At 51.9% G+C, this 25,827-nt stretch overlaps 1 protein-coding gene across 2 annotated transcripts in view; it reads right to left on the bottom strand.

Annotated features, from left to right (window-relative positions):
* Window positions 1–25,827, bottom strand: part of SPTBN5 (spectrin beta, non-erythrocytic 5) — a 2,054,098-nt gene that overhangs the window by 1,365,952 nt on the left and 662,319 nt on the right. For both annotated transcript variants that reach the window (XM_078659643.1, XM_078659644.1), the window contains exon 28: window positions 7,103–7,219. In XM_078659643.1, the coding sequence (XP_078515769.1) occupies window positions 7,103–7,219 (117 nt within the window). The remainder of the gene's footprint in view (window positions 1–7,102; window positions 7,220–25,827) is intronic.

Raw genomic sequence — 25,827 nt, 5'->3', positions numbered from 1 at the left:
CCCCGGCGGGCGCGAGTCGTCGAGTTCCGCTTCCTACTCGCGTCGGGAGAGGCGGCTCAACGTACTCGCGCACCGCGGGGGAAGACTGGTGTGGGTCGAAGTTCGACATTGTGCAGCGCTAAGGTGTTTTGCTGAGATCAGAGCCCCTGCCCGGAGCCCGAACACCCACGAGGCGGGTAGGATACTGATCAAGCCTTTGGGACCGGCCGGGGCAGGTTCTTTTCACGTGGTGCCTCATAGCAGAGGCTGTTGGTCCCACCTTGAATTTGATTACCCCGCTGCAGTGGGAAGGCATACTGCTTATTTCAGGGCTCTGCCCTACCTTTAACCCCTATTACGTTGGCTCCTTGGTGGCGCAAGGGCACTATGGATTATGATGAGTACTACGAGGAGGAAGAGGAGCAACAAGTCATGTACCTGCCAGTGGATGACCACTTCTGCCAGGTTATACACTCTTCCATTCACAAAGCGGTGTCGCGGGAGGTTGCACCCCTAGAGAAAAAGATTGACCTGCTGCAGGTGCAGTGTCAGCAACCCGGGCAAGGGGCAGACCTTTCAGGGCACACGAACCCCATTCCCCAGAGCCAACCGTTGGCGGAGCCCTCAGATCCTAAGAGGAAGCGCCCTGCGGATATGGACTCCGACGCGTTTTCGAGATTAAAGAAAGCCTTTTTAGACGCGAAGACTGCGAATACCCCTTCCCCCTCTACGGAGGCATCGACTAGCGCTTTAGGGGGAGGCCGGGACGACTCGACCACCGTTGACCCGGATGAGTCACCCCAGACCTCGGATGGTGATGGGGACCCAGAGAATTCGTGGCTTCCCGACCAGCCCACTCAGGAGTCCAGCTCAGATCCCAACTCTGACATGCTTAATCCTGACGAGTTGCTTCACCCGCGCTCGTCGCACTGGGTTCCCGCTCCTAAGGTGGCGGCCTATATGGCAGCTAGGCTTCGCAAACCCTTGGACCAAGAGGTACGTAGTTGCCTTCGGGCAGAGTGCCCGCGTCCCACCTTGGAGGGTAAAGTGACGGTAACCCCTGAGATTGATTCAAAAATGTCTACCTTCCTAACTAAGTTTGTGAAGGATTCCAAGAAGGGCATTGACCGTTCTTGGAGAGCCTGCCAAGATAAGCTCTTGGACACGGCCGGGCCGTTGGCAAAAATTTTAGATATGGCCGAAGACGCCAAGGCCTCGGGTTCCTTGATCTCCCCGGAGACCCTTTCTGGTTGGGCGCAGAGAGCGATAATTTTCCTGGGAAATGCGAATGTAGCCATTTCGACGGAGAGGAGAAGATCTATTTTAATTAAGATAGACCCGAAGTTGGGGGAACTAGCCACATCCGAGGCAGGTCCGATGGCGGAGGGTAACCTCTTCGGAGACCCGTTCGTAAAGGAGCTGGGCAAATTCGTGAATACCTTCAACTCTTTGGACAAGGCCCAGACGTCCGTCAAACGGATGTTCACGCCACGTGTTTTTGGCGCTGCCAGTCGGGGACGGGCCGCTCGTCTGGCAGACCATACAACAGAGGCTCCTATAAGCAAGGTGAATCCCACAGAGGTCAATACCAGGACCCTGACAAGTTCGGGAACTTCTACCACACCAGAGGCTATCCCCGCCGCCGTGGTGGCAGAGGAAGAGGAGACGGCGGCTACAATAATCACAAAGGTGAGACTCCAGAATGTAATGGGCCTGACAGTGGGGGGCAGACTCCAGTTTTTTCTTCAGGCATGGTCTTCGCTCACCTCCGACGCCTGGGTCTTACAGACCGTCGGTGGGTTCCAAATAGAATACTCAGGGCTCCCCAGTCAACCCGTTCGTCCCAGACCTATCAGCTTCACGCCAGACCAATGCTCTCTGATAGACAGGGAGGTAGCGGATCTCCTGAGGAAGGGGGCCATAGTGCAGACAGAACTGCACCCGCGAGGTTTCCTCAGCAACATTTTCATTGTAGAGAAGCAGGACGGTGGCTATCGCCCAGTGATAAATCTCAAGGAATTCAATGGCTGGCTCATCTACCGCCATTTCAAGATGGAGGGCATTCACCTCCTGCGGGATCTGCTATCTGCTGCAGGAAGGGGACTGGATGGTCCGGTTGGACCTGAAGGACGCCTACCTAGCGATCCCCATCTTTGCTCCCCACAGACGCTTTCTTCAGTTTCAGTGGGGTAAGCGGATCTACGAGTTTGCCTCCCTTCCTTTCGGACTGTCGTCCGCTCCGTGGTGTTTCACCAAGGTGCTGAAACCGGTAGTGGAGCGCTTGCGTACGGAGGGCATCCGTCTGATAATTTATCTGGACGATATGCTCCTCCTGAATCAATGCCAACGTACGTTGCTGGCCCACCTTCAGAGGGCGGTCGACCTTCTAGAGTCCTTGGGATTCATAGTCAACCAAGCCAAGTCGGACCTCCTCCCTTCCAGGAGAATGCAGTTCCTAGGGTTTCTGATAGATTCAGTGGAGGCCACCTTGTCCCTGCCTTCTCGGAAACTTTCCAGGATCAGGCACGAGTTGCGACGTACCCTGGCGCGTCCAACGATTCTGTTGCGACACCTTGCCAGGGTCGTGGGCCTCTTATCGTCGTCCATTCAGGCGATATTCCCGGGACCCCTTCATTACCGTGCCCTTCAACGCCTCAAGGCGTTTCACCTCCGCAAAGGTCTCACTTACTCCCAAGTCGTTCCCCTTACGGAAGAGGCCAGGACGGAGCTTCGATGGTGGATCGACCATATGGATGCATGGAATGGTCGGGCGATCTTCGGTTCCAAACCAGACTTGGTGATAGAATCGGACGCCAGCGGCCTGGGATGGGGAGCGCGTTGCGGCGCTGTTTCTACAGGCGGAGTATGGTCATCCACAGAAAGAGACCTTCACATCAACTGTCTGGAGTTGATGGAGGGATTGTTTGCGCTGAAGTGTTGGACGAAAGACAGAGTTCAATGCTGTGTCCTTCTAAAGATGGACAACGTGACGGCGGTGCGCTACATCAGTCACCTGGGAGGGACCAGGTCCAGGGCCTTATCCGATCTTGCCCGGAATCTTTGGGAGTATTGTCTATCCAACGACATATCCCTGTCGGCGGAGCACCTCCCAGGCTCAGCCAATCAGGTGGCGGACTGGTGGTCTCGTCATTGGAGGGACGCCAGTCTATGGCGACTTCGCCCGGATGTGTTCAAGGCGATCCAGGACAAATGGGGTCCGTTCACAGTGGACCTCTTTGCTTCCCGTCTGGACGCCCAGCTGGAGCGATATTTCAGTTGGCGACCAGACCCGTCAGCAGCGGCGGTAGATGCGTTTCTGCAGGATTGGAGCATGGAGAGGGGCTACGCGTTCCCTCCTTTTGCGATGATCATGAGAGTGTCAACCCAGGTACGAAGACACCGAGCGGATCTGGTGTTGATCACCCCGATCTGGAGGTTGAAAGCCTGGTTTCCGGTTCTGATGGAACTTTCCTGGGATTTTCCAATCCCTCTACCCCGCGTTCCAGATCTCCTCAAGAATCCTCAAGGGGATCCTCACCACCTCCTGACCACAGGCAACCTGTGTCTGATGGCCTGGCGGGTTACAGGCAACGTTGGCAAGTCCCGGGGCTTTCGGAGGACGCTGCCACGCTGTTGGCCAAATCCTGGGCAGGCAGTACCAACAAGAGGTACCGATCAGCATGGTCCCGGTGGAGTAGTTGGTGTTTGCGATTGCAGATTGATCCTGTGGGGGCAGACATTGTCCACGTCCTTAATTTCTTAGCCTCCTTGGCGAAGGATGGCGAAGGACGGCTTAGCGTATAGGCCAATCAATACTTTCAGGTCGGCCATATCGGCTGGGCATATCCCGTTGGAGAACCACCCGATAGGGGAACACCCTCTTGTCTGCAAACTGTTACGGGGGATTAGGTTATCAGTTCCTCCGGAACCCCGCTATTCAGTTTTATGGGATGTGAATAAGGTCCTTCACTTATTTCGAGAGTGGCCGTCCAACAAATATCTGTTGAGGAAGCAGATTTCAGCGAAGCTGGCAATGTTGCTTTGTCTGATCTCCTGTCGTAGAGTCTCCGATGTGAGAGCCCTGGACCTTACAGGCCGTGTTTTAACCCCGGATGGGGTTACCTTCCATCTTTCTAGGCGTACCAAGGGGGATTCCCGGTCTATCTCGTATCCTGCATTCCCGGATGTCCCGAAGTTATGTGTGGTTAGGGCACTGAAGGCCTATGAAGTGGCGACGATTGATTTACGCCCACAGGGTGTCAAACAACTGTTTATTGCTCTTACTAAACCACACGGGGCGGTTTCATCCCCTACTATTGCGCGATGGGTGCGATGGGTTATGCAGGAAGCTGCCATAGATATTTCCCAGTTTGGTGCTCATTCTGTGAGGGGAGCAATGGCGTCCAAGGCATATTCCCTGGGAGCTCGCCTAGAAGACATTCTGAAAGCTGCAGATTGGTCCTCAGACTCCACCTTCAAGAGATTTTACTTTAAGCCAGTAGCTTCTCTGGCTTCGTTGGTGGTGGAGAAGCTTTAAACTAGCCTAATCAGAAGCCTCCGCTCCTGACATAGAATGAAAAATTTCCTAGCTAACGTACAGGAAAGTTTCAATTCTATTAAGGAGGCGGAGGCGAGGATTAGCCCACCCTGTCTTCATTCGAACCCGCCCAGAATTTCTACGTTGGGGTGGTAAGTAAAATCTTTATGATGCAGTTTCCTAATGTGTTGTTGACGGTGATGACAGTCTACGTTTTTCTATCCTGTTTAAGGATGTTGTTATGCTCATACGTCGATTATCTTGTTGACTAATGTGATTGGACGTTCCCTTCCTGGTGCCTTACGCAATCTGTTTGTGCCATAGGTTCTGAGACGGGCAAGCAGGAATAACGGATGGAAATCTGTGGCAGAGTCGCAGGAAGAAAGAGGAGGATAGAGTGCCAGCAGGGAAGGATATTGGGAAACCCTGGACTGGGATTGGACAGTTGCAGAGACATTTTCTATTTCCATTTTCCCTGATGTTAATGGCTGCTGGAGAAAATAAAGGAGAAACTGACAGCCTAATCCTCGCCTCCGCCTCCTTAATAGAATTGAAACTTTCCTGTACGTTAGCTAGGAAACCTTTCATTGTTAGCTACATTTTGGTTTGTTTTTAAAGTACAGATCCCATTTGCATTCAACCATTGTCATGCCAAGAAGCAAAAGACTGATGACTTGATAGGAGGCGGGTGGAATAGCAATGGTGTAACTATATATTATAAGAAATAAAATATTTAAAGTCAGTGCAGAGTTCAGTAGGCAAATAAGGAACTATGCGGTCCTTTTGAGTTTGGCAGTACTCCTGCCTGGCCAAACTCGCAATTCATCCACTATTATTTAGAGTTGGGGTAGCGCGTTGTTTACACTGGGAAAGCCTTGGCTGGCTGAACTATGAAAAATAGGACCTGGTGGCCTGTATGCCACAGGGCAGCTTAATCAAAATGGTGCTTCCCCCACCCCAGTTTACGGTGAGGTAACTGTCTATGATTTTCCTTTCCTAGGATACTATGCAAGACATGCCGTCCACCCTCGATAAAATGAGCAGTGGCCTCATGTGCAGGGAGAAAACCCAATGTGTATCATGGCTATTATTTCTTTGTTTACTGAAAACAAATTCACACTTTTGAAGCTTGTTTTTAGAAAACAAAAAACTGTCCTGAGTGGGCACATCAGATATGGAGCATGCTCAGTAAATAATCGGTGTGTTCAATGGGCACCTGCAGCAATGCATGCACTGAGAGCCAATGTTTGCCAGGTTGGAATATCTAAACATGGCAGGTGGTCCTCTTTGGGATTAGAAACCATAGTGAACATTGACCTGTTGAATTCTCAGGTAGCGCACCAGGATCTGAGTGAGTCCTTCAGCCTTCTACCTGATTCTTTATTTGGTCTCAAATAACTCACTGGGGACAGCAACTTGCAAGAATATTATTATGTGCAATAAGTAGTATTTGATTACATTTATATTGACATGATTTTCATATCATGTTATCTTTTGATGTGGCTAATGATCTATACCTTTCCTTTACTTCCCTTTAACCACTTGGATGCTAAGCTCCCTGATGTTCTTCCATGTAATTTCCATTGAAGTCAATGGAAACTCCATGACGAGCTGAGCTCGTCATGAGCGTCGAAGGGGTTATCAAAGTTAGAGAACTTTGTTGGAAGTTATGGTTCATAAGTTATACACATTCTACTGTCCAACTGTCATTTGGGCACATGCACCATCCCACGCTAAGGGGGGTGAACAATAAACAATGAGACAAATCATAAGAAGATATAATGAAGAGTGTGTACTTTACACCACACAATACTTTCAGGAAGAAACTCACTAAACCAGACCTAGTGGCATGGCACTGCGATGTCTACCAGGACTAAACAGGGCTCATCCCCTAATCGCAGAGTAGGGTCCTACCAATGCCTTTCTCGCCCGCTGAGTTGGAAGCACTGACGTGGCATCGGCCAGGCATCACTCACAAATTTTCCCATGGGCTTTCAAGGAAACGGCATTGCAGAGATGGCCTGGGCCCAGGATATCCCCAGCAATCTGATCGCTCTCGGTTCAGGACTGGTTTGGTCCTACCTGCTGAACCATTGGACTCCCTCTTCTCCTCTGTCCAGTAGAATGGAACTACTACATGGTTCTCCGGGAATGCTTCTTTACGCTCTTCCTTCATCAATGGAGTTGCTGGGCCAAAGCCTGTGCCTTGCGTTTACCTCAACTGATTGCTTAATCTATACTCTATTGAATCACTTAGCACACTCATGCTTCAGCCATACACTACTGCACTGTTGCATCCACATTTATTGACACTAACTCAGCCACTAACTCTGCTCACACCACCACCCAACTAGCCCACATGTTCACAATACAGAGATGTGAGCAGAGGCCTGGCCCCTAGTTACACTTCGACACATGCCACGAGGAAGTGGACCCTCACTGTCATTACTTCCAGTAAGTATTTAAATGAAGTGCACTGCCTTCATGGTATGACTTGCATGGTGATGGCAATTTTCCCCTGAAGCCCTGATCACTATTATCTCTTTCCAAAAAGCCCACTACTGATCATCCAATAAAGCACCTTACCTTGTGTTTATTTATGAGATTCAGAGTTGCAGGCTCATCCTTGCCATAGTCTTTACTGGTCACAAGTGGTCGCTTCTCTGCCACCCAGTTGTCAAAGTCAGATGTTTCCGAAAGGAACTTAAAAAAGGAAAACAAAGACATCTCAATGTGTAAAGATCATATAGTCTTATATATTTGTAATAAAATACTTAATATTAAGTAAAGAAGTTACAGAGGTATTCCAACATTAGGTAGCAACTACACTTGCTCCTCATAAGCCTCAGGGGTGTAGAAATAGTTGAATAAAGCTGCCTATGGAGATGAAAGACAGTTGATGGACCAAGAAGCAAGACAATGAGACCATTTCTGGGAAGAATGCATTTTAGAGGCAAAGCTATACTGCAACAATGATCTTCCAAGTGATTGTTTCCATGATGAATTCTGGAGGAGAGGTTGATAATGGTAGCCGGCAACCCTAACCATGTAAATGAACATGAAAGGGCCAAACTTTCCATAGGAAGAGCATTTTTTGTTTTGCTTATAACTTTGGTGCCGTGTGAGGAATATTCATGAAATTTACCAAACAAAGTTCATCGGGATGATCAGTCAAATGAGAGCAGAGAAAAAAAGGAGTCCCAAAAATACAATTTCCCGGGCAAATTTCTGTAGAGAAAATTAAACAACAATATAGAAAAAACGGTTGTACAGGCTTAAACTAAATTTGGCAGAAAGCTATATCTTTACATAGAAAGCATGTTTTGTGTGAGTTGGTGTAAACTGTTCAGTAGTATTGGAGAAATTAAGGTACACAAAATAGAGATGTATTGACAGTTGAGCCTCAGGAACGCCTCTGGAGTCCCATTGGACCAGGCATTTAAAACATATAGCATTGGTATTGGCCAAGCAGACTTTTTCTCCCATTGCTAATTTTGCTCCCAAGTCCCAGAGATTGGTACCACAGAACTGAACTATCTGATTGGTGGGCCGCAACATCAGATACAATGTTGTGGCTACCATTACAGGACACAAGGGTCCCCGTGCCCTGAAAATATTTCTAAATTACCATAAAAGGGGAGCAGGGTAGGGGTACAGCCCAAAATCTTTTAAAACATTGGGGGGTAGCTGGAATCCCTCAGTGTTGCTGCAGGACTTGGAAAATGAACTATAACAATTCATGGGGTAGGGGTCTACTCTGTTTGGGTTTGACTGCCTGCACGATGTTGGGCTCAGGGCCAGAGCTAACTAGAACCTGTGTCCACACCATGCTCTGCTTGTGAGCTCACAGATTGCATCACTCATGACATATTCAGTGGCATCATTGATGACACCACTGTTAACAACTCAAATGACAACATTGATGATAACACTGAGCATGGTGGGTGCACAAGTTCTAGTGATGTAATTTGAGATGGCTTATCTCAGAGGCAATGTGTAAAGCATTTGTAAAAAAAGACACAGTAATACAGTGAACATACTACAAAAGGACACCACACCAGTTTTAGAAACATAGCCAATATTTATCTGTGAAAAACAAGACCAAAACAATACAAATCCAACAAACAGTAATCAAGACACGAATATTGTAAAAATAGACTTAAAATACGCTTCCCTTGAAGTTGATAGCTCTGACTGGGGTGTCCTGAATAAACAAATCCAACAGGGCTGTGATGCGAAGAGGGAAGGTGCTGGCAGGTCATGGTGGAAGCAGCATTGTCATCGTTGCTGAAGCACTGTCATCAATAGACGATCAGGAGTCGATGGCGCTGGTGGGCCCGGCTGCAGTGTGGGATGGGGCGGTGCATTGAGTAACTTATGAGTGGTACCCACAGATCGAGCAGCGAGGCGGTGCGAAGTGTCGTGTCCTAAGATCGCGGTGCAAGCAGCGCGTATTGGGCAGCATAGGTGGTGGCGGTGATACCAGGGTTCCGGTGATCCTGTGGTACCAACAGGTCACAGAGCCAGCAGTGGCGTTGTTGACAGCATCAGGTTGCTTTTTTTTCTATTGCAGCACAAAACATGCAGTTCCCAGTGCTGGTAGCAGATGATCTTAAAGTCTTTGCTGTTCCTGAGACTTCTTGAACAGGGGGCAAGCTCTACCTCAAGCCTTTGGAGAAACTCAGGAAAATAAGTTACAGAAAGTCCAGTCGCACAAGTTACTACGTATGTAACGATATATCTGTAAGAGACATTAGTTAGTGATAGATTCCTTACCTTAGAATATCCCCAGGCGTCAGACTGGATCTGGAAAATTTTGCGTAGGAATACCCCTGCGTGCCGGCAGGCGTCGTCCGCGGCTCCGCGTCCGTCGTCAGCGCCGGAATGACGTCGTCGGAGTACTCAGACGCCGCCCATGCGCGCTGACGTCAGTTCTGATACACAGCTTTTCCGCGCCAGATACGCAGAGCCATGATAGAACCAACACTGGTGCCATGAAACCAGGGCCCTAAAAGGGGATGACCTTAACCCTAGATATCGGCTCGCAGAACGGGGAGGATGGGTGGGTCGGTAAGGAATCTATCACTAACTAAAGTCTCTTACAGATATATCGTTACACAAGTAGTAACTTGTGCATCTGAAAGAGACACGTTAGTGATAGATTCCTTACCTTAGAATAGATACCCCAGCAATACCAACCCCGGTGGTGGGTCTGCGAACCAATAATCACACCAGAAAGTCCTGGAGGACGGAACAGCCAAAGAAGCCATACCTCCGGACTTGGCTGTCCAGGCAGTAGTGTCGTGCAAACGTGTGCAGCGAGGCCCACGTAGCTGCCTGGCAAATGTCCTGTAAGGGCACTCCTCGGCCCAGGGCAGTGGTAGTCACCGTGACCCGAGTGGAATGAGCCCTCAATCCAACAGGGGGCTCCTTCTTAGCCAAGGAGTAACACGCCTGGATACACAAGATGATCCACCGAGAGATGGTCCGCTTGTGCACCGCCTTTCCCTTCTTAGCGCCCACGTAACCAACAAAGAGTTGGTCATCCACCCGGAACTGGCGTGTGCGATCCAGATAGTAAGAGAGCGCACGTTTTGGGTCCAGACGGTGGAGCCTCTCTTCCTCTTTCGAGGGAGGTGGAAAGAAGGTGGGCAAGGTAATGGACTGCCCGATGTGGAGGGCCGTGACAACCTTGGGCAGGAAAGAGGGTCTTGTCCGCAACACAACCTTGTCCGGATGGACAGAGAGGAAAGGAGGTGTGGAAGAAAGAGCCTGGAGCTCACTCACTCTCCTGGCAGAGGTGATGGCAACCAGGAAAGCAGTCTTCAGAGTAAGAAGACGGAGAGGACAGTTATGGAGCGGCTCAAAGGGAGCACACATTAGGTAAGTAAGAACAAGGTTCAAGTCCCACTGGGGCATCACGAAAGGAACAGGAGGGAACATGTGTGTGATGCCCTTCAAAAACCTATTTACAATTGAGGACTTGAACAATGAAGGCTGATCAGGTAGCCTTAAGAAGGCGGAAAGGGCAGAAGGTACCCCTTTATAGTGCCCAGAGCAGAGCCCTGCTGGGCAAGAGAAAGAAGGAAGAGGAGAACCTCAGAAAGGGGTGCAGAGAGTGGATCCACAGCCTTTGCTGTGCACCATGCCACAAATCTGTTCCACCTGCAGGCGTATACCGACTTTGTGGAGGGACGCCTGGCTGCCAGAATGACATTACAGACTTCAGGAGGCAAGTCAAATGGCCTCAACTGCCGCCGCCCAATCTCCAAGCTTGTAGGAGGAGACTGGACAGGTTCAGGTGGAGAACCGTTCCCTGCTGCTGCGACAGAAGGTCCTCCCGAAGAGGCAGACGAATCGGGGGATCGAATGACATGTTGAGTAGCTCGGGATAGCAGTATCTTCGTGCCCAGTCCGGAGCCACAAGGATAACCTGGGCCTGGTCACGCCTGATCTTCTTCAGCACTCTGGACAGAAGTGGTATAGGCGGAAAGGCGTACAATAGACCGCAACTCCACTCACGACGAAAAGCGTCTCCGAGCGAGTGCCGCCTTGGAAATTCCAACGCGCAGAACTGATGACATTGCGCGTTCTCTTCTGTGGCGAATAGATCTAACTAAGGCTCTCCCCACTGCTGAAAGAGGCCTTGCGCCACGTCCGAGTTCAGACGCCATTCGTGATCCATCATGCACCGACGGCTGAGTTTGTCGGCCCTGGCATTCAGAGAACATGCCAGGTGTTGAACCACCAGGGTCACGCCCTGATGTTCCAGCCACTGCCAGAGGCGCAGAGCCTCCTGGCATAGGGTCCACGACCCCACCCCGCCCTGTTTGTTGCAGTACCACATGGCGGTGGTGTTGTCCGTGAACACCTGCACTACACTCCCCCGGACAGAGGGGAAGAATGCCTTCAGTGCAAGTCGGATCGCCCGCAGCTCCAAAAGGTTGATTTGGAACCGGGACTCCGCCGGAGACCAGAGGCCTCTGATCTCCGCCTCTCCCATGTGGCCTCCCACAGCCCTGGAGGGACGCGTCCGTCACAACCACGTGCTCCGGGTGGGGTAGGGAGAGGGATCTGCCACTGACCCAATCGCGGTCCGTGAGCCACCACTGCAACTGTCTTGCAGTGCCCTCCAAGATCAAGACATGATCGGACAAGTTGCTCTGATGCTGGGCCCACTGAAACTGCTGGACCCACTGCAGAGCCCGCATCCGCCACCGGGCGTGATGCACCAGAAGGATGCAGGAGGCCATCAGCCCCAAAAGCCGCAGAGTCAACCTGACCGAGACCTGGGATAAAGGCTGAAAGATCGGAATCAGAGTCTGAATATCCCGAACCCGCTGTTCGGGATGATAAACCCGAAACTGTGCCGAGTCTAGAACCGCTACAATGAAGAGGAGCTTCTGAGAGGGACACATGTATGAGTTCGGCACATTGATGGTAAACCCCAGCTGGTGCAGGAGGTCTGCCGTCGTCTGGAGGTGGCTGATGACTATTTATTTATTTTATTTATATTCTTATATCGCGCCTGAATCAGCCCCGAAGGGGTATCTCCGCGCGTGGCTACTGTATGAGTTGGACAAAATTATAGTGAGGGGGTGAATGAAAGAAAGGCCAGATTAATCTGATGTAAACAGGAGAGTTTTTAGTTTCTTCCTAAAGGAAAAAAGATTGGAGATTTGTCTCAGCTGCGGAGGGAGGGAGTTCCACAGCAGGGGGCCTTTAAGGGAAGGTGCTCGGCCACCCTGTCTAGCTCTGGTAACTTTCGGTACATGCAGCAACATGGTATTGCTGGATCGCAGAGCACGACCGGGAGAATAGGGAAAGAAAATATCTTTTAGATATTTGGGACCAGATCCATAGATGCACTTATGCATGATACAGCAGAGTTTGAAATGTACCCTCTGTTGTACAGGGAGCCAGTGGAGGTGGGAAAGGAGAGGACGGGAAGGGGTGCGAGGGGGGGCATTCAGGATGAGTCTTGCCGCGGTATTCTGCACCACCTGCAGTCTGCGTAGTTGTTCCTGGTTGGCGGAAATGAGTAGACTATTACAATAGTCCACCCGTCCAAGGACTAGTGCCTGTACCAGCGTTTTCCTATAGGTGTTTGGTAGGAAAGGGAAGATACGCCGTAGAAGACCAATTGTGCGGAAACACGTTCCCGTGACCTGGCTGACGTGATCTTTCATAATCAGATTTTGGTCCATGCGTACCCCCAAGTTTTTGATGGTCTGTTTGGGCGCTGGGACAGGTCCTAGCTCAGGTGGCCACCAATCTGGCGACCAAAGCAGAGTAGCCCCTCCAAACAACATGACCTCCGTTTTGGTCACATTGCATTGGAGGAAGTTCTGGGCCATCCAACCGGCCACCGCTCTCATGCCGTTTTGAAAAGATTGCATGACTGCAGGTGTGATGGTATGAAAGGGAAACAACAGCTGAGTATCGTCAGCGTATGAGATTGGGGAGAACCCGTAAGATCTTATAATCTCTGCCAGAGGGGCCACATATACGTTAAATAACGTAGGGCTCAGACATGAGCCCTGTGGCACACCTTTGGTAAGCTTCCTGCAGACAGATTTATGGGAGCCTAGCTTGACACCTTGTTGTCTGTCTTCAAGAAAGCTTTCAAGCCATGCAAGAGCGGTCCCCTTTACTCCCACTCCCTTCAGGCGGTCGAGAAGAATTTCATGCGACACCGTGTCGAAGGCAGCGGACAAATCCAATAGCACCAGAATCACTGAGCTCCCCCTGTCAAGTGACATTCTGATGTTATCTGTCACTGACAGGAGGGCTGATTCGGTGCTATGGTTGGGCCTAAAACCATATTGCGAGTGGTCTAGGCCGCCCGCTGCCTCGATGTAGTTGGACAGGTGTGCATTAACGTGCTTCTCGACCATCTTGCTGTAGTAGGGCAGAAGGGAGATGGGACGGAGGTTGGAAAGTTCCGTCCACGGGAGAGCCGCATTCTTGCGGATGGGGTTCACCACTGCACTTTTCCATTCAGTTGGTACTTTTCCTTCTTTAAGAGACTGATTGATTACATCCTGAATGTAGGGGGCTAACAGGGTGCGGAGGGAGGTTACGGTTTTGACAGGGATAAGGTCATCCGGCGATCCAGATTTTATTTGGGTCATTATAGTATAAAGCTCTTCAGTATTGATAGGGGGGAATGTAGTTAATATAAAGTTAGTATTTTCATTGGGGGAGGAAACACTCAGAGTATCACTATTTGGTTGGGAGATAAAAAAAAATTCATAGATTGATTCTATTTTGTTTTCGAAGTATGATGAAACTTCATCACATAGACTTTGGGAGAAGTCATCAGGACTTGTACAGGCCACCGGTTTTACGAATGTTTCAAGAATCCTGTACAGTTCTTTAGGAGAGTTTCCGGCTTCTGTGAGCTGTTGGGCAATGCTATTTTTGCGGGCAGCTTTAATATGTTTATAGTAGTTGGTTTGAGCTGCACGATATGCCTTTTTATTCTCCTCAGAGTGTAATTTCCTCCATCTCTTCTCTACCCTCCTGCATTCTTGCTTCTCTTTCCTGAGAGCCTCAGTATACCATTTTTCCTGTTTAGCCACAGGTAGTTGTCTGAATGTTTTCAAAGGGGTAATTTTATCAATGGCTGCAGTTAGGGAATACTGAAACATAGTAAGCTTATGTTCTACATCCTCAGTATCTCTAATCTCAGGTTTTTCCCACACCTTTTGTAACGTCTCCAGTGTGAGTTTATGCCACTGTCTGCATATAGTGGGGGGTAGGGATTTCTTAAGGGAGCCTTTATTAACTTTAAAAATAGTAAATTGTAGTAAAAAATGATCTGACCAATTGACTTGGGTGGGTTTATGACACAATATATTGTCAAAGTTGGTGTATATCAGGTCAATACAGTGTCCACCTTCATGAGTGGGATCCTGATTCCTTTGTGTAAGACCGATGGTTGTCATGTCAGTCGACAAAGTTTTGGTCCCTATAGAGTCAGGTTGGTCAGTATGGATATTAAAGTCTCCGAGGAGAAGAAAATCCTCATTGGCCCGTATATAAGGGCCTAGCATCTCTAAAAGAGATGTGGAAAAACTGGAACATGGAAGAGGTGGTCTGTATACAAGAGCGCCTTTACTGGTCTTTCTGTTGGGGAAGGTGATTCTGAAAACCATTAATTCCATATCTTTACAACATTGTTTGTCTAAAATGTCTAGTTTGAGGGACTCTTTATAAATTATGGCAATGCCGCCACCAGTTTTATCAGGGCGGTCAGAGTGATGGAGTTTGTATCCCATAGGTACTCCCATATTAATGGCAGATACCGTGTGAGGCTTTAACCAGGTTTCAGTGATGAAACAGAGATCTGGGGTCAAGGAATGTATTAGGTCCCAGATCTCAATTTGGTGTTTGGGCATCGACCGAACATTAATAAGGATACAGTGCAGATCATGTAGCGACTTACTAGGCTCTTGGGAGTCCATGAAATGCATAGAGGAGAAATGGCATTTTTTACATGAGAACGGACCTCCAAAACAAGGTCTGTTATCCTCTGAATGGCACGGAGATGTGAGTTGCCTTAATGTTTTTAGAAATGAAGCCTCATACCTGATATGTGTGTCGGCACAAAGAGGCGGCATGGTATGGAAGTATCACCCCGTCGCCCCGTCCTGTCGCGGACGGGCGCAGACGGGCAGCTCTTTGGCTGGTCTTCGGCTGTGAAGAGGCTGCGCGCAAATCGCTGCGCGCTTCCTGTGAGGCGATGGCTACATAGCCCCCAGTAGAGAACTAGAGCGCTGACCGCTCCCGGAAGTGCCTGGCCCTCACCTGTCCGCCCTCCGCACAACGGTAACGAATTACCGAGTCGGACCGAGGCGGGCAGGCACAGGAATCGAGACCAGCACTCCGGGTAAGTTTAAAAAATATTAAACTATTATGAGCTGCACACTGTGTAAAATCGTGCACAAAGGTTATTAAAATAGATTTTGATAAAAAGCGCTAGTTCTACAGATGCGCTCAGTCAGTCACATAACAAGGTTACCTCCTCATTCAGTAATCGCGCTAGCGGTGTGTAGACACTGCCACTGTCTGCTACCGCAGCTGCGCTGACCAGAGGCTCCGCCTAAATAGCCCCCAGTAGAGAACTAGAGCGCTGACCGCTCCCGGAAGTGCCTGGCCCTCACCTGTCCGCCCTCCGCACAACGGTAACGAATTACCGAGTCGGACCGAGGCGGGCAGGCACAGGAATCGAGACCAGCACTCCGGGTAAGTTTAAAAAATATTAAACTATTATGAGCTGCACACTGTGTAAAATCGTGCACAAAGGTTATTAAAATAGATTTTGATAAAAAGCGCTAGTTCTACAAATGCGCTCAGTCAGTCACATAACAATGTTACCTCCTCATTCAGTAATCGCGCTAGCGGTGTGTAGACACTGCCACTGTCTGCTGCCTGGGGCGAGCCCGCCTTCAACAACCAGTCGTCGAGGTAGGGGAAGACTGAAACCCCTAACCTGTGCAGATGAGCTGCGACCACTGCCATCACCTTCATGAACACCCGTGGGACGCTGGTAAGGCCGAAGGGGAGCACGGTAAACTGAAAGTGCTCGTGGTCTACCGTGAACCGCAGGTAACGCCGGTGGGCCGGCAGGACGGGGATGTGAAAATAAGCGTCCTGCAAGTCCAACGCTACCATCCAGTCTCCAGGGTCCAGGGCAGCTAAGACCTGAGCCAAAGTCAGCATCTTGAACTTCTCCTTCCGGAGGAAGCCGTTGACGTTCCGTAGGTCCAAGATAGGGCGTAGGCCCCCTTTGCCCTTCTTGGGTACCAGAAAGTAGTGGGAGTAACAACCACACCCTACTTCTGCGCCAGGAACGCGCTCGATGGCCCCCTTGGCCAAGAGGGCCGTGACTTCCTCTTGCAGAAGTTGCAAGTGATCCCCCGACACGCGGTGGAATTGCGGTGGCATGGCTGGAGGGGTCGCCTCGAAGGGGAGGGAGTAGTCCCTTCGGACGATTTGCAGCACCCACCTGTCCGACGTGACAGTGCGCCAGTGGAAGAGGTGATGGCGAACCCTGCCCCCAACTGGCGTCACATGGGCCTGAAAACACGTACTAGGAAGGTTTTGGGGCAGGTGCTGTGGGGGGAGGTGTGGACTCGCCTCGCCGATGTCCCCGACCGCCGCCACGGCGGTTTCCACGGCCGCCACCGCGCTGTTGAACATTCTGCGGTGCGTGGCTGGCAGCACGTGTGGGGGCGCCCCTTCCGTGGCCACGAAAGGAACGAAAGGCACCCGATTGCTGGCGTGTGGCCGAGAGGCCCAAGGACTTGGCCGTAGCCCTGGAGTCCTTAAAACGCTCAAGCGCATGGTCTGCCTTGTCGCCAAAGAGGCGACGGCCATCGAACGGCATGTCCAGAAGAGTGGCCTGGACATCAGCCGAAAAGTTGGCGGACCTCAACCAGGCGTGGCGTTGAACCGCCACCGTTGTTGCCATAGCCCTGCCCAGTGAGTCCGTGGTATCCAGCCCACACCGGATGGAATATCGTGCTGCATCTCGGCCCTCCACAAGGGCTTGGGCGAGTTTAGCCCGGACCTCCTCCGGACATTGTGGCAGCACGTCCGCGACCGTGTCCCACAGGGTGTGGGTGTAGCGGCCCAAGAGGCATGCGGTATTGACAGACCGCAGTCCCAAACTCAGGGACGAGAACTCTTTCTTCCCAAATTGTTCATACCTCTTGGATTCCCGATCGGGCGGAGCCGTCGGGAATGCGGTCTGGGAAGTGGAGGCCTGGATGACCAGGCTCTCGGGGGTGAGCTGGGTGGACAAAAAGCAAGGGTCGCCCGGGGCCGGGCGGTAGCGTCTGGCCACGTTCCTATCCACAGGCGGACCTGTGGCGGGCTTGGACCAAGTGCCCACAAGAAAGTCACACAAGGCCTCATTAAACGGCAGCAGAGGCTCAGTGGAGCTTGCCTGCTGTTTAAGGACCTCAGTGAGGAGGTTAGTCCGCACGGCCGCGACGGGGAGCTCAAGGTGTTAGGCCTTGGCCGCCCTCGTCAACACTACACTGTAAGTAGCCCCCTCCTCCGTAGCCACGGTGGGAGGGGAGACAAATCCAGTGTCTGGTGAAGTGTCAATTCCACTGGCCTCCCCAAGCTCATATGTCCAGTCCTGTTGAGACTGGCAATCTTGTGCCAGAGGGTCCACAGACCCCTCCCAATCACCCTCATCACCCATCTCCTGCAGAGCAGAGTCAACAGACGGGACCGGTTTGTGGAAATAGAAATCTCCAAAGGCTGTCGAGAGCGGCGCCGCTCCGGCGCCAGATCCGGACCGAAGGGAGGATTGGGGACTGCGTCCATAGTGGGCGCCGGGGGCGACACCCGCAGGGCTGGCGCCGGTGAGGTTGTGAGGCCGACCGGCGACGACGCGGATCCAGAAGCGGATCCAGTGAGGGCCTGCGTCGCCGGGACCGAAGTCGCCGGCGGCGCCGGGGCTGAAGCACCCGACGGCGTTGGAGCCGCAGCACCCGACCCGCTAGGCCCTCCAGCCGGGGCCGTTGGGCCCGGAGGCGCCACGGGACCCGGGTGAGAAGGGAGGGACCTCATGGCCATGAGGTACCGCTCGACCTCCTCTGTTGTCGCACCATGCCCAGGGACCCGAAGGTGTGGGGCAGGCGGCGATGCCTGCGACTCCGTCGGAGCCGCGTGGGTGGTGTCACCCGAACCCCCGGCCGCATCGTGGGAGCGTCGGGGTGTGTCGGAGGAACGATGACGTCTCTCCGACCTCTCATGCCTCTTACCTGAAGACTTGGATCATGACGACCAATGTCCACTCCAGAAGCTGCGAGGACTCCGACCCCGCGACAGGTCCCTCGACTTCCTGTGGGACCGGGACCTGGAGCAGCGCGGGCCGACTGCCGGAGCTCGAGTGGCTTGCGGGACCGCTCCCGCCTAGCTCTAGACGTCAGGGCCCGGCATTCGGAGCAGGTGCGGTCGTCGTGGTCGAGGCCTAAACACTTGAGGCACCGGCGATGGGGGTCGGTAACCGACATCAGTCGGTCGTACTTGGAGCAGGGTTTAAACCTGGGTATGCCTACCGGCACCGTCGGAGTCGAAGACTCGAGTAGAGAAATGATCAAAAGATCCAAAAAAGTTTAGTCAAAAAATGACTAAGGGGTAGAGCTTCTCCGGATCTGCGCTAGCTGGCGCGGAAAAAAGAAGAACTGACGTCAGCGCGCATGGGCGGCGTCTAAGTACTCCGACAACGTCATTCCGGCGCTAACGACGCCGACGACGGACGCGGAGCCGCGGACGACGCCTGTCGGCATGCAGGGGTATTGCTACGCAAAATTTTCCGGATCCAGTCTGATGCCTGGGGATATTCTAAGGTAAGGAATCTATCACTAACGTGTCTCTTTCAGATCAGTCCTTTCACTGCCCAAGACAGAAGCAGCCACCGCAGGCCTGCACGGCAAATCACACAGCAAAGTGGTAGTTCCTCCTAACAGCTTCTCCATTTTTTCTTCTTGGCAGTTTCCTCACTCAAAAGAGTTCTAAAGCTCTAGGGTCAGGGTCTCAATATTTATACTGCTCTTCCCTTTGATGTTTTAGGCAGAAAGACTCTGAACTCAGTAAAAACCAATTCTGTTCTCCCTGGTCCAGCTTCACTACAGTATGTGGAGACAGCATTGTGCAGAGCAGACACAGACTGTTCAGGTGCTGGTGAAAACTCCTCCCACCACTCTAAATGCAGAAAGGTCTATTCAGCCTGGCTATGAGACGCCCAGGAAAGGCAGGACACACCTCAAGCCCCCTTGTGACTGTTTAGTGTGAATGCCCCTCCCCATCTACTGTCACTCCAAAAACCAGACGGTGAATACACAGGCAAAGGCACACAGGACGGAAGAAAATGCCCTCTTTCTAAAAGTTGCATTTTCAAACCCACAATTCAAAACCAATCTTTACTAAAAAATGTGTAATAAAATTCGGAGCTCAGGGAGCCTTAACTCCATTCCTGTATCTTTTTCCAATTGAAAGGTACACTTGTAAAATGTTACAAGTCAGCTCCAATAATCACCAGGAAATGTGAAAAACACATGGCTGCATGTCCTACCTGTCACATACACTGCACCCTGCCCATGGGGCTACCTTGGGTCTACCTTAGGGGTGGACTTACATGTAGGACAAGGGAAGGTTAGGGCCTGGCAAAGGGAGGCACTTGCCAGGTCGACATGGCAGTATAAACTGTGTGCAGACACTGTAGTGGCAGGTCTGAGACACCTTTGTGTTGGTGGCAAAACCAGTGCTGCAGACACCCCAAGTGGGATGGGTATGCTCAGACGTGGGTCCTGTGCTCTCCATGCCACTGGAGTGAAGCTATCCTGGCTGATGGGGGCTGAAAGCCCAAAACCGGTCCTAGGATGCTTGTTTCCAGTCCAGGGAGGACCTGGCCTGGCAATTCGGCTGGACTGTTCCCATTGGGTGCAGGGTCAAGACTGATTTGCATATGGCTGGGTCCAAACTGGAATGGCATAGTGAGCAAAAAAACGATGGATTTAGGCCCAGATCTCTGTACTGGGGTAAATGTATGACATTGTTCTGCATTCTGTCCATCAATTGTTCTTTTTTCAGGCCTACTAGAAGCATTTGATTTACATGCCCTGGGCACAAACAGCGCACTTTACTAGGGACTTACTAGTAAATCAAATATGCCAATCATGGAAAACCAATCATAACACAACTTATAGTAGGATCACTTACACTTTAGTACTGAATAACAGTGAAAAAGTGGTGAGACACTAAACCAGCAAAAACTAAGTCCAGTGTACCATAAAAACCGGAGGTCAGATAGCAAAAATACAGGGAAAACACATTAAAAGATGGCAGGTCTAACAGAGTGGATATCTTCTTTTGTGTGGTTTTATAACTTTTTTGTTTTTCACATTTATGCATTTTTGAAGTTTTCAACTACTGCTTTTATACATCATTTTAATATTTTTGTTTTTGTCATGTTTTTTTTTTTTTTTTTTCACAACGATTTTATTGATAAAGATGAGCATATGGATGAAAGTGGCATCCCACAATCAGGACGATACCACTAGGCATTGTAGTTACATTTGCAAGATAAATCTGAGCATTGAAGCAATGAACCAGCGGAACCATTGGTACAGAAAACCCCAACCCCATCTTCCTTATTTCAGAATTTACCTACCCAACTCCCCAAACCCTCCCTCAACCCTCCCTAACCCTATGCACGTGTGTGTGAGCCATATGCACCGTATCACTTTGCGCAGCAAGTGTGAGTGTGGGAGTGGACTTCTCCGGGGCAGACTAGGCTATAGGTCTTCCTCCGGGTCCTCCGGGGGGTCCAGCGTCAAATCTCTATAGTCTGCCCACCGCTTCCATATCTTGAAATGTTTGCGAGGGCAACCCCGCGCCTCAAAGATTGGCCTCTCCAGGCCCATACAAAAATCTAAGCCTGCCTTCCACGCAGCCAGGGGGGGGGGCCTCACATCCTTCCATGCTCGGGCCATATCTCTTTTGGCTACCATCAGTCCCAGGAGGAGCAGGTGACGCTTATAGACATTACCACCAACCCCTTCCAGGATGTGTAGCAGGCCCAGGCGGTGGGTACGGGGAAGGGTCCAGCTCAATACCTCCGACAGACAGCCCCATACACCCCTCCAAAAACCAGCTAGTTTTGAACACGACCACACCGTGTGGAGCAATGTACCCACTGCCGCCCCACATCTCAGACATTCCGGGGACTCAATCAGGCCCGCCTTCCACAAACGCTCTCGAGTATAGTAAGCCCTATGCAAAATTTTGAACTGTATGAGGCGAAACCGCATTGCTATAGCTGCCCCCTTCGGGGATTCTAACGCCTCCCGCCAGTCATCCTCATCCAGCGGCCCCACATCGGCCTCCCAGTGCGCCTTCAGCCGAAGAAGAGTGGAAGAGCAATGTACAACCATGGTCTGGTAAATGCGCGATACTTTTTTGTCTCCAAGGTCGCCCATGAACACCTTCGCCTCGATCGGGCTGAATTCCGGGAGCGAGTCAAGATTAGTGATACTGGGCGTCAATGCATGTCGAAGTTGTAAATAGCGATAAAATTGAGATTGGGGCATACCAAATTCAGCACTAAGAGCCTGGAAAGATTTGAGAGTCGTCCCGGACATCACGTGACCGAGCTGCGATATCCCTATTGAGTCCCATCCATCGAAGCCTGATAGCTTAGAAAGTTCTGGCAGCAAACCGTTACGCCACAACGGCGTTTCCACGGTCAGTCTACCCCACCAACCCATGCGACGCAGGGCCTGCCGCCATATCCCAAATACAAGTTGAGTGACTTTCGGCAACGGCCGACGTAGCCGGGCGAGTATAAGATAGTGTGGAGCGAGTTATCTCCCATCAACGCACGTTCTAGAGCGTACGCCGGATCTCCACCGTCCCCATACCACCATTCATTTAGAACAAGAAGATGGGCGGCTTGGTAGTATGACCGTATATCCGATGTGGCCAGGCCCCCACAGTACGTGGACAGGAAACATGTGCGCAGCGCCACCCTGGCGGCACCACCAGCCCAAAGGAAACGGCCCAGTACTGATTCAACCCGCCGGAACCACTGGGGCGGGATAGGATACGGATGGTTCTGTAGTTGGTAGAGTAGGCGCGGCAGTGCAACCATCTTAAAGATAGCCGACCTGCCAAAAATGGAGAGAGGCATTCTGGACCAAGTTGTAATATCTGCCTGGACCCGCTCCCAGACGGGCAAGAGGTTATGTTCCCAGGCCGCGTCCACCGAGTTCGAAAGGAATACCCCAAGGTATTTCAGGCCAGCAGTGGCCACCTGCAGTTCCGAAGCCCAGGGATCCGTCACCATATCTCCCTGTATCACCCATAGGGTAGATTTACGGACGTTGAGGTACAGACCCGACACCTCTCCGAAGAGTTGCATGACCTCCAGGACACGTGGGCCGGAGTGCTGTAGATCGGTTAGGAAGAAGAGGACATCGTCCGCGTATAGTGCAATTTTATCCGACAGTGTGGTATTCCACTCAAAGCCCCGTATCAACGCGTCTCTACGAACTCTGGCCGCTAGGGGTTCCATTGCTAAGGCAAAAAGATATGGGGAAAGAGGGCACCCCTGTCTTGTCCCTCGGCCAATGCGGAACTTCTCTGACACTGCCCCGGCGACTCGCACCGACGCCGTGATGTCCGTATAGAGTAGTTCGATATAGGAGCGAAAAACCGGGCCCAGGTTGAGCCACGACAGTAATGTAAACAGGTATGTCCAGCTGACCGAATCAAAAGCCTTGTTGATATCAGCCAACAGCAGTGCCGCCTGGTCCCCCACGGCCCCAACAGCGCCTAGCGCCGCCTGTGCCCGTCTAATATTGTGTCGCGTTGCCCGGTGGGGCATGAAGCCCGCCTGATCAGAGTGAACTAGATCTGTAATATACGGAGCCAGGCGGTTCGCCAGGGCCTTGGCCAGAATTTTTGCCTCTATGTTGATGAGGGAGATGGGTCTGTACGAGTCATGGCTGCCCGGGGGCCTACCAGGTTTCTGAAATACCACTATTTCGGCATGGCGCCAATCGGGAGGCAACGTGCCCCGCGTCCTCGCAACCTCAAGAACTCGGCGATAGTGTGGCCCTAGCTGTACGTGGAATTTTTTGAAAAATTCACACGGGTAGCCATTGGGTCCAGGAGCCTTACCCGCATTAAGCTGCCCCAGAGCGTCTCCCAGCTCCTCCGCTGTGAGGGGTGCATCTAGGAGCTCCTTGGTCTCGTCCGATACTTGTACTGGTGGTAAACCCGCGAAAAACTGGTCCAATGCACCCTCAGGCAATCGGTCACAAGAGGCGTATTGGGCTTCAAAGTACGAGGCGAAGCTTGCCGCCAACTCGCCAGGGTCAGTCAGGACCTCTCCGTTACCGTCCATGATGCCCGGCAGCACAAGGGGTTGAAAGTTGTGTTGGCACAAGCGGTGGAGCATGGAGCACGACTTGTCCCCCCACTGATACACCCTACTCCTGGTGGCCAGCCACGCCTGTCTGGCTTCATCCATCAAGAGGGACGCATACGATTGCTGTGCTTGTAAAAGCCGCCTGAGCCCGATCTCATCTCCACCCTCGCGGCTTTCTCTTTCTAGGGCCTCCACCCGCTCAGCCGCCACTGCAGTTTGTTCCCGGCGCCGCCTACGGGCCCCCGAGCACCACGCGATATCCACACCACGCACGGTAGGCTTCATTGCTTCCCATACCACTTCCACGTCCGCCCCCTCTATCAAGTTCTCCCGCCAGTAGTGGTCTATGGTTTCTCGCAAGTGTTTAGTATAGGCTGGCTGTAGCAGATGCCACGAGGACATCCTCCACCGGAATGGCTGCCGTGTCCGCATGGGGTCAATGTTAACTGAGACTGGGGAATGGTCGGAGAGGCCCCTCGGCAAAATGGCCGCGCTCAGTACCCTACTCAGGCATTCCCGGGGTAAAAACACACAGTCTATGCGCGAAAATGACCCATGTACCGCCGACATGTATGTAAATTCACGGGTCGCAGGATGGAGATGTCGCCAAGCATCCACCCAGCCCAGCCCCTCACTCATTGCATGCAGTCTAGTGGGCGGAGGGGAGGGGGAAGGAGACTCAGCCATTTCCAGGCGCCTCCGGCGATCCAAGCACACATCCATCACGTCATTCCAGTCTCCCCCAATTACTGCCATTGGCCCAGATATATCGTCCCACACAGAGAACAGCCTCTCAGCCAGGGCCCACTGCAGGGGAGGGGGGGCATACACACACCCAAACACTATAGGTTCTGCGCCCACCTTGCCTTTCACAAACAAGTAGCGACCCTGTGGATCTATCCAATGTTTCTCATGAATATATGACATCCTACGGTGAATCAATATGGCCACTCCCCTGGATCCCCTAGTAAACCCGGCATGGAAAACATGTTGGTAGCCAAACCTCTGCAGGCCCAGTGCCTTCGTGCCCATCATATGAGTTTCCTGGAGTAGTAATACATCTGCCGCCGCCCTCTTACCCCATCGCAAAACCGCCCCACGCTTGATTTTGTCCAGCAATCCCCTGACATTCCACGTGACCACTCGCATAGAGTCCTCAGTAGTCCGATGAATCGAATCAGCCATAGTCTATCGGAGTCCACCACATAAGCCCTCCGCTCCCGCGCCACCCACCACGCGCCACATGAGACATTATAGCAACACACACATGCACTGTACCATCCACCCCAAAGAACATCACCCACCCCCCTGCCCCACCGTCCCCAACAATCCCAAACCCCAACTCAGCGGCCACAACCCTGACCGCCCAACCCCCGCTACCCCCCACCCTATACCTCAAAGAACCATGAAGTATCTGTCGCGGTATGAGCAGTCCCGAGACCGAAACAGCGGGCTCAGGCCCACTCATACCAATGGATCCCAACATCCCAATAAGAAACATCGAACTCTCCCCCCTCCCCTCGGTGTCCCTCTCACAACGGGAGAGTGGCAGCCACCATTACGCAGTCCCCGAAACCCCCCCCCCCCACAGTCTCATCTAATCTCAGTAGACAGTAGTAGCACTGTCACAGGGCCGCGATACAGCCATCAAGGTAGCAGGACTCAGGCGACCAGGTGCGTCTATCTGGGACTTGCAGTCGCAGTAACAGAGCACGGAGCCGAGGCCCCGAAGGCTTCAATGATCAGTGCTAGATTGTTCGGAGTCTTCGGTTCTAGCAGTGTGCTGCGTGCCGTCGGCCGAGGCCGCTCGCTTGCGTGATTTGGAACGTCTGGGTCGGCCATGTCTAGACGGTCGGTCCCGCTGCGGCCGAGGCGAGCCCCCAGGGGAGCCCGGATTGAGCCCTGGTTGCGGATTCGATCTGACCTGCACCGTTTCATCGGTCCACTTGAACACGTCTTCCGGCGTATCAAAGAATAGCGTCCGTGACTGGAATATCACTCTCAAGCGCGCTGGATACAGCAGGGAATACTGTAGCTTAAGGCCCCTCAACTTTGCCTTGGCTGCCATGAAGGAGTGGCGCTGCTGCTGGACGATTTTGGTGTAGTCAGGGAAGATCAATATCTTCTGATTCTCACATAAGAGGGTTTCCTTATTTCTGGCTTCCCTCAAGATGGCGTCCCTGTCATGGTAGTTCAACAGCCGTGCGATCACCGCCCTAGGTCGCTCGCCCTCGGGTGGTTTCTGTGCCAGGGCACGGTGCGCCCTTTCAATGATGAAGCATGCAGACAGCGTCCCCGGGGGCATCCATGATTCTAGCCACTGCGTAAGGAACTGTTCCATGCCACCCGTCCCACA

This window comes from Lissotriton helveticus, chromosome 9 (assembly GCF_964261635.1).
Source record: "Lissotriton helveticus chromosome 9, aLisHel1.1, whole genome shotgun sequence".
In the NCBI taxonomy this organism is placed as follows: Eukaryota; Metazoa; Chordata; class Amphibia; order Caudata; family Salamandridae; genus Lissotriton; species Lissotriton helveticus.
The sequence above is the reverse complement of the archived record's forward strand: the minus strand, read 5'-3'. Positions and strand labels throughout refer to the sequence as shown.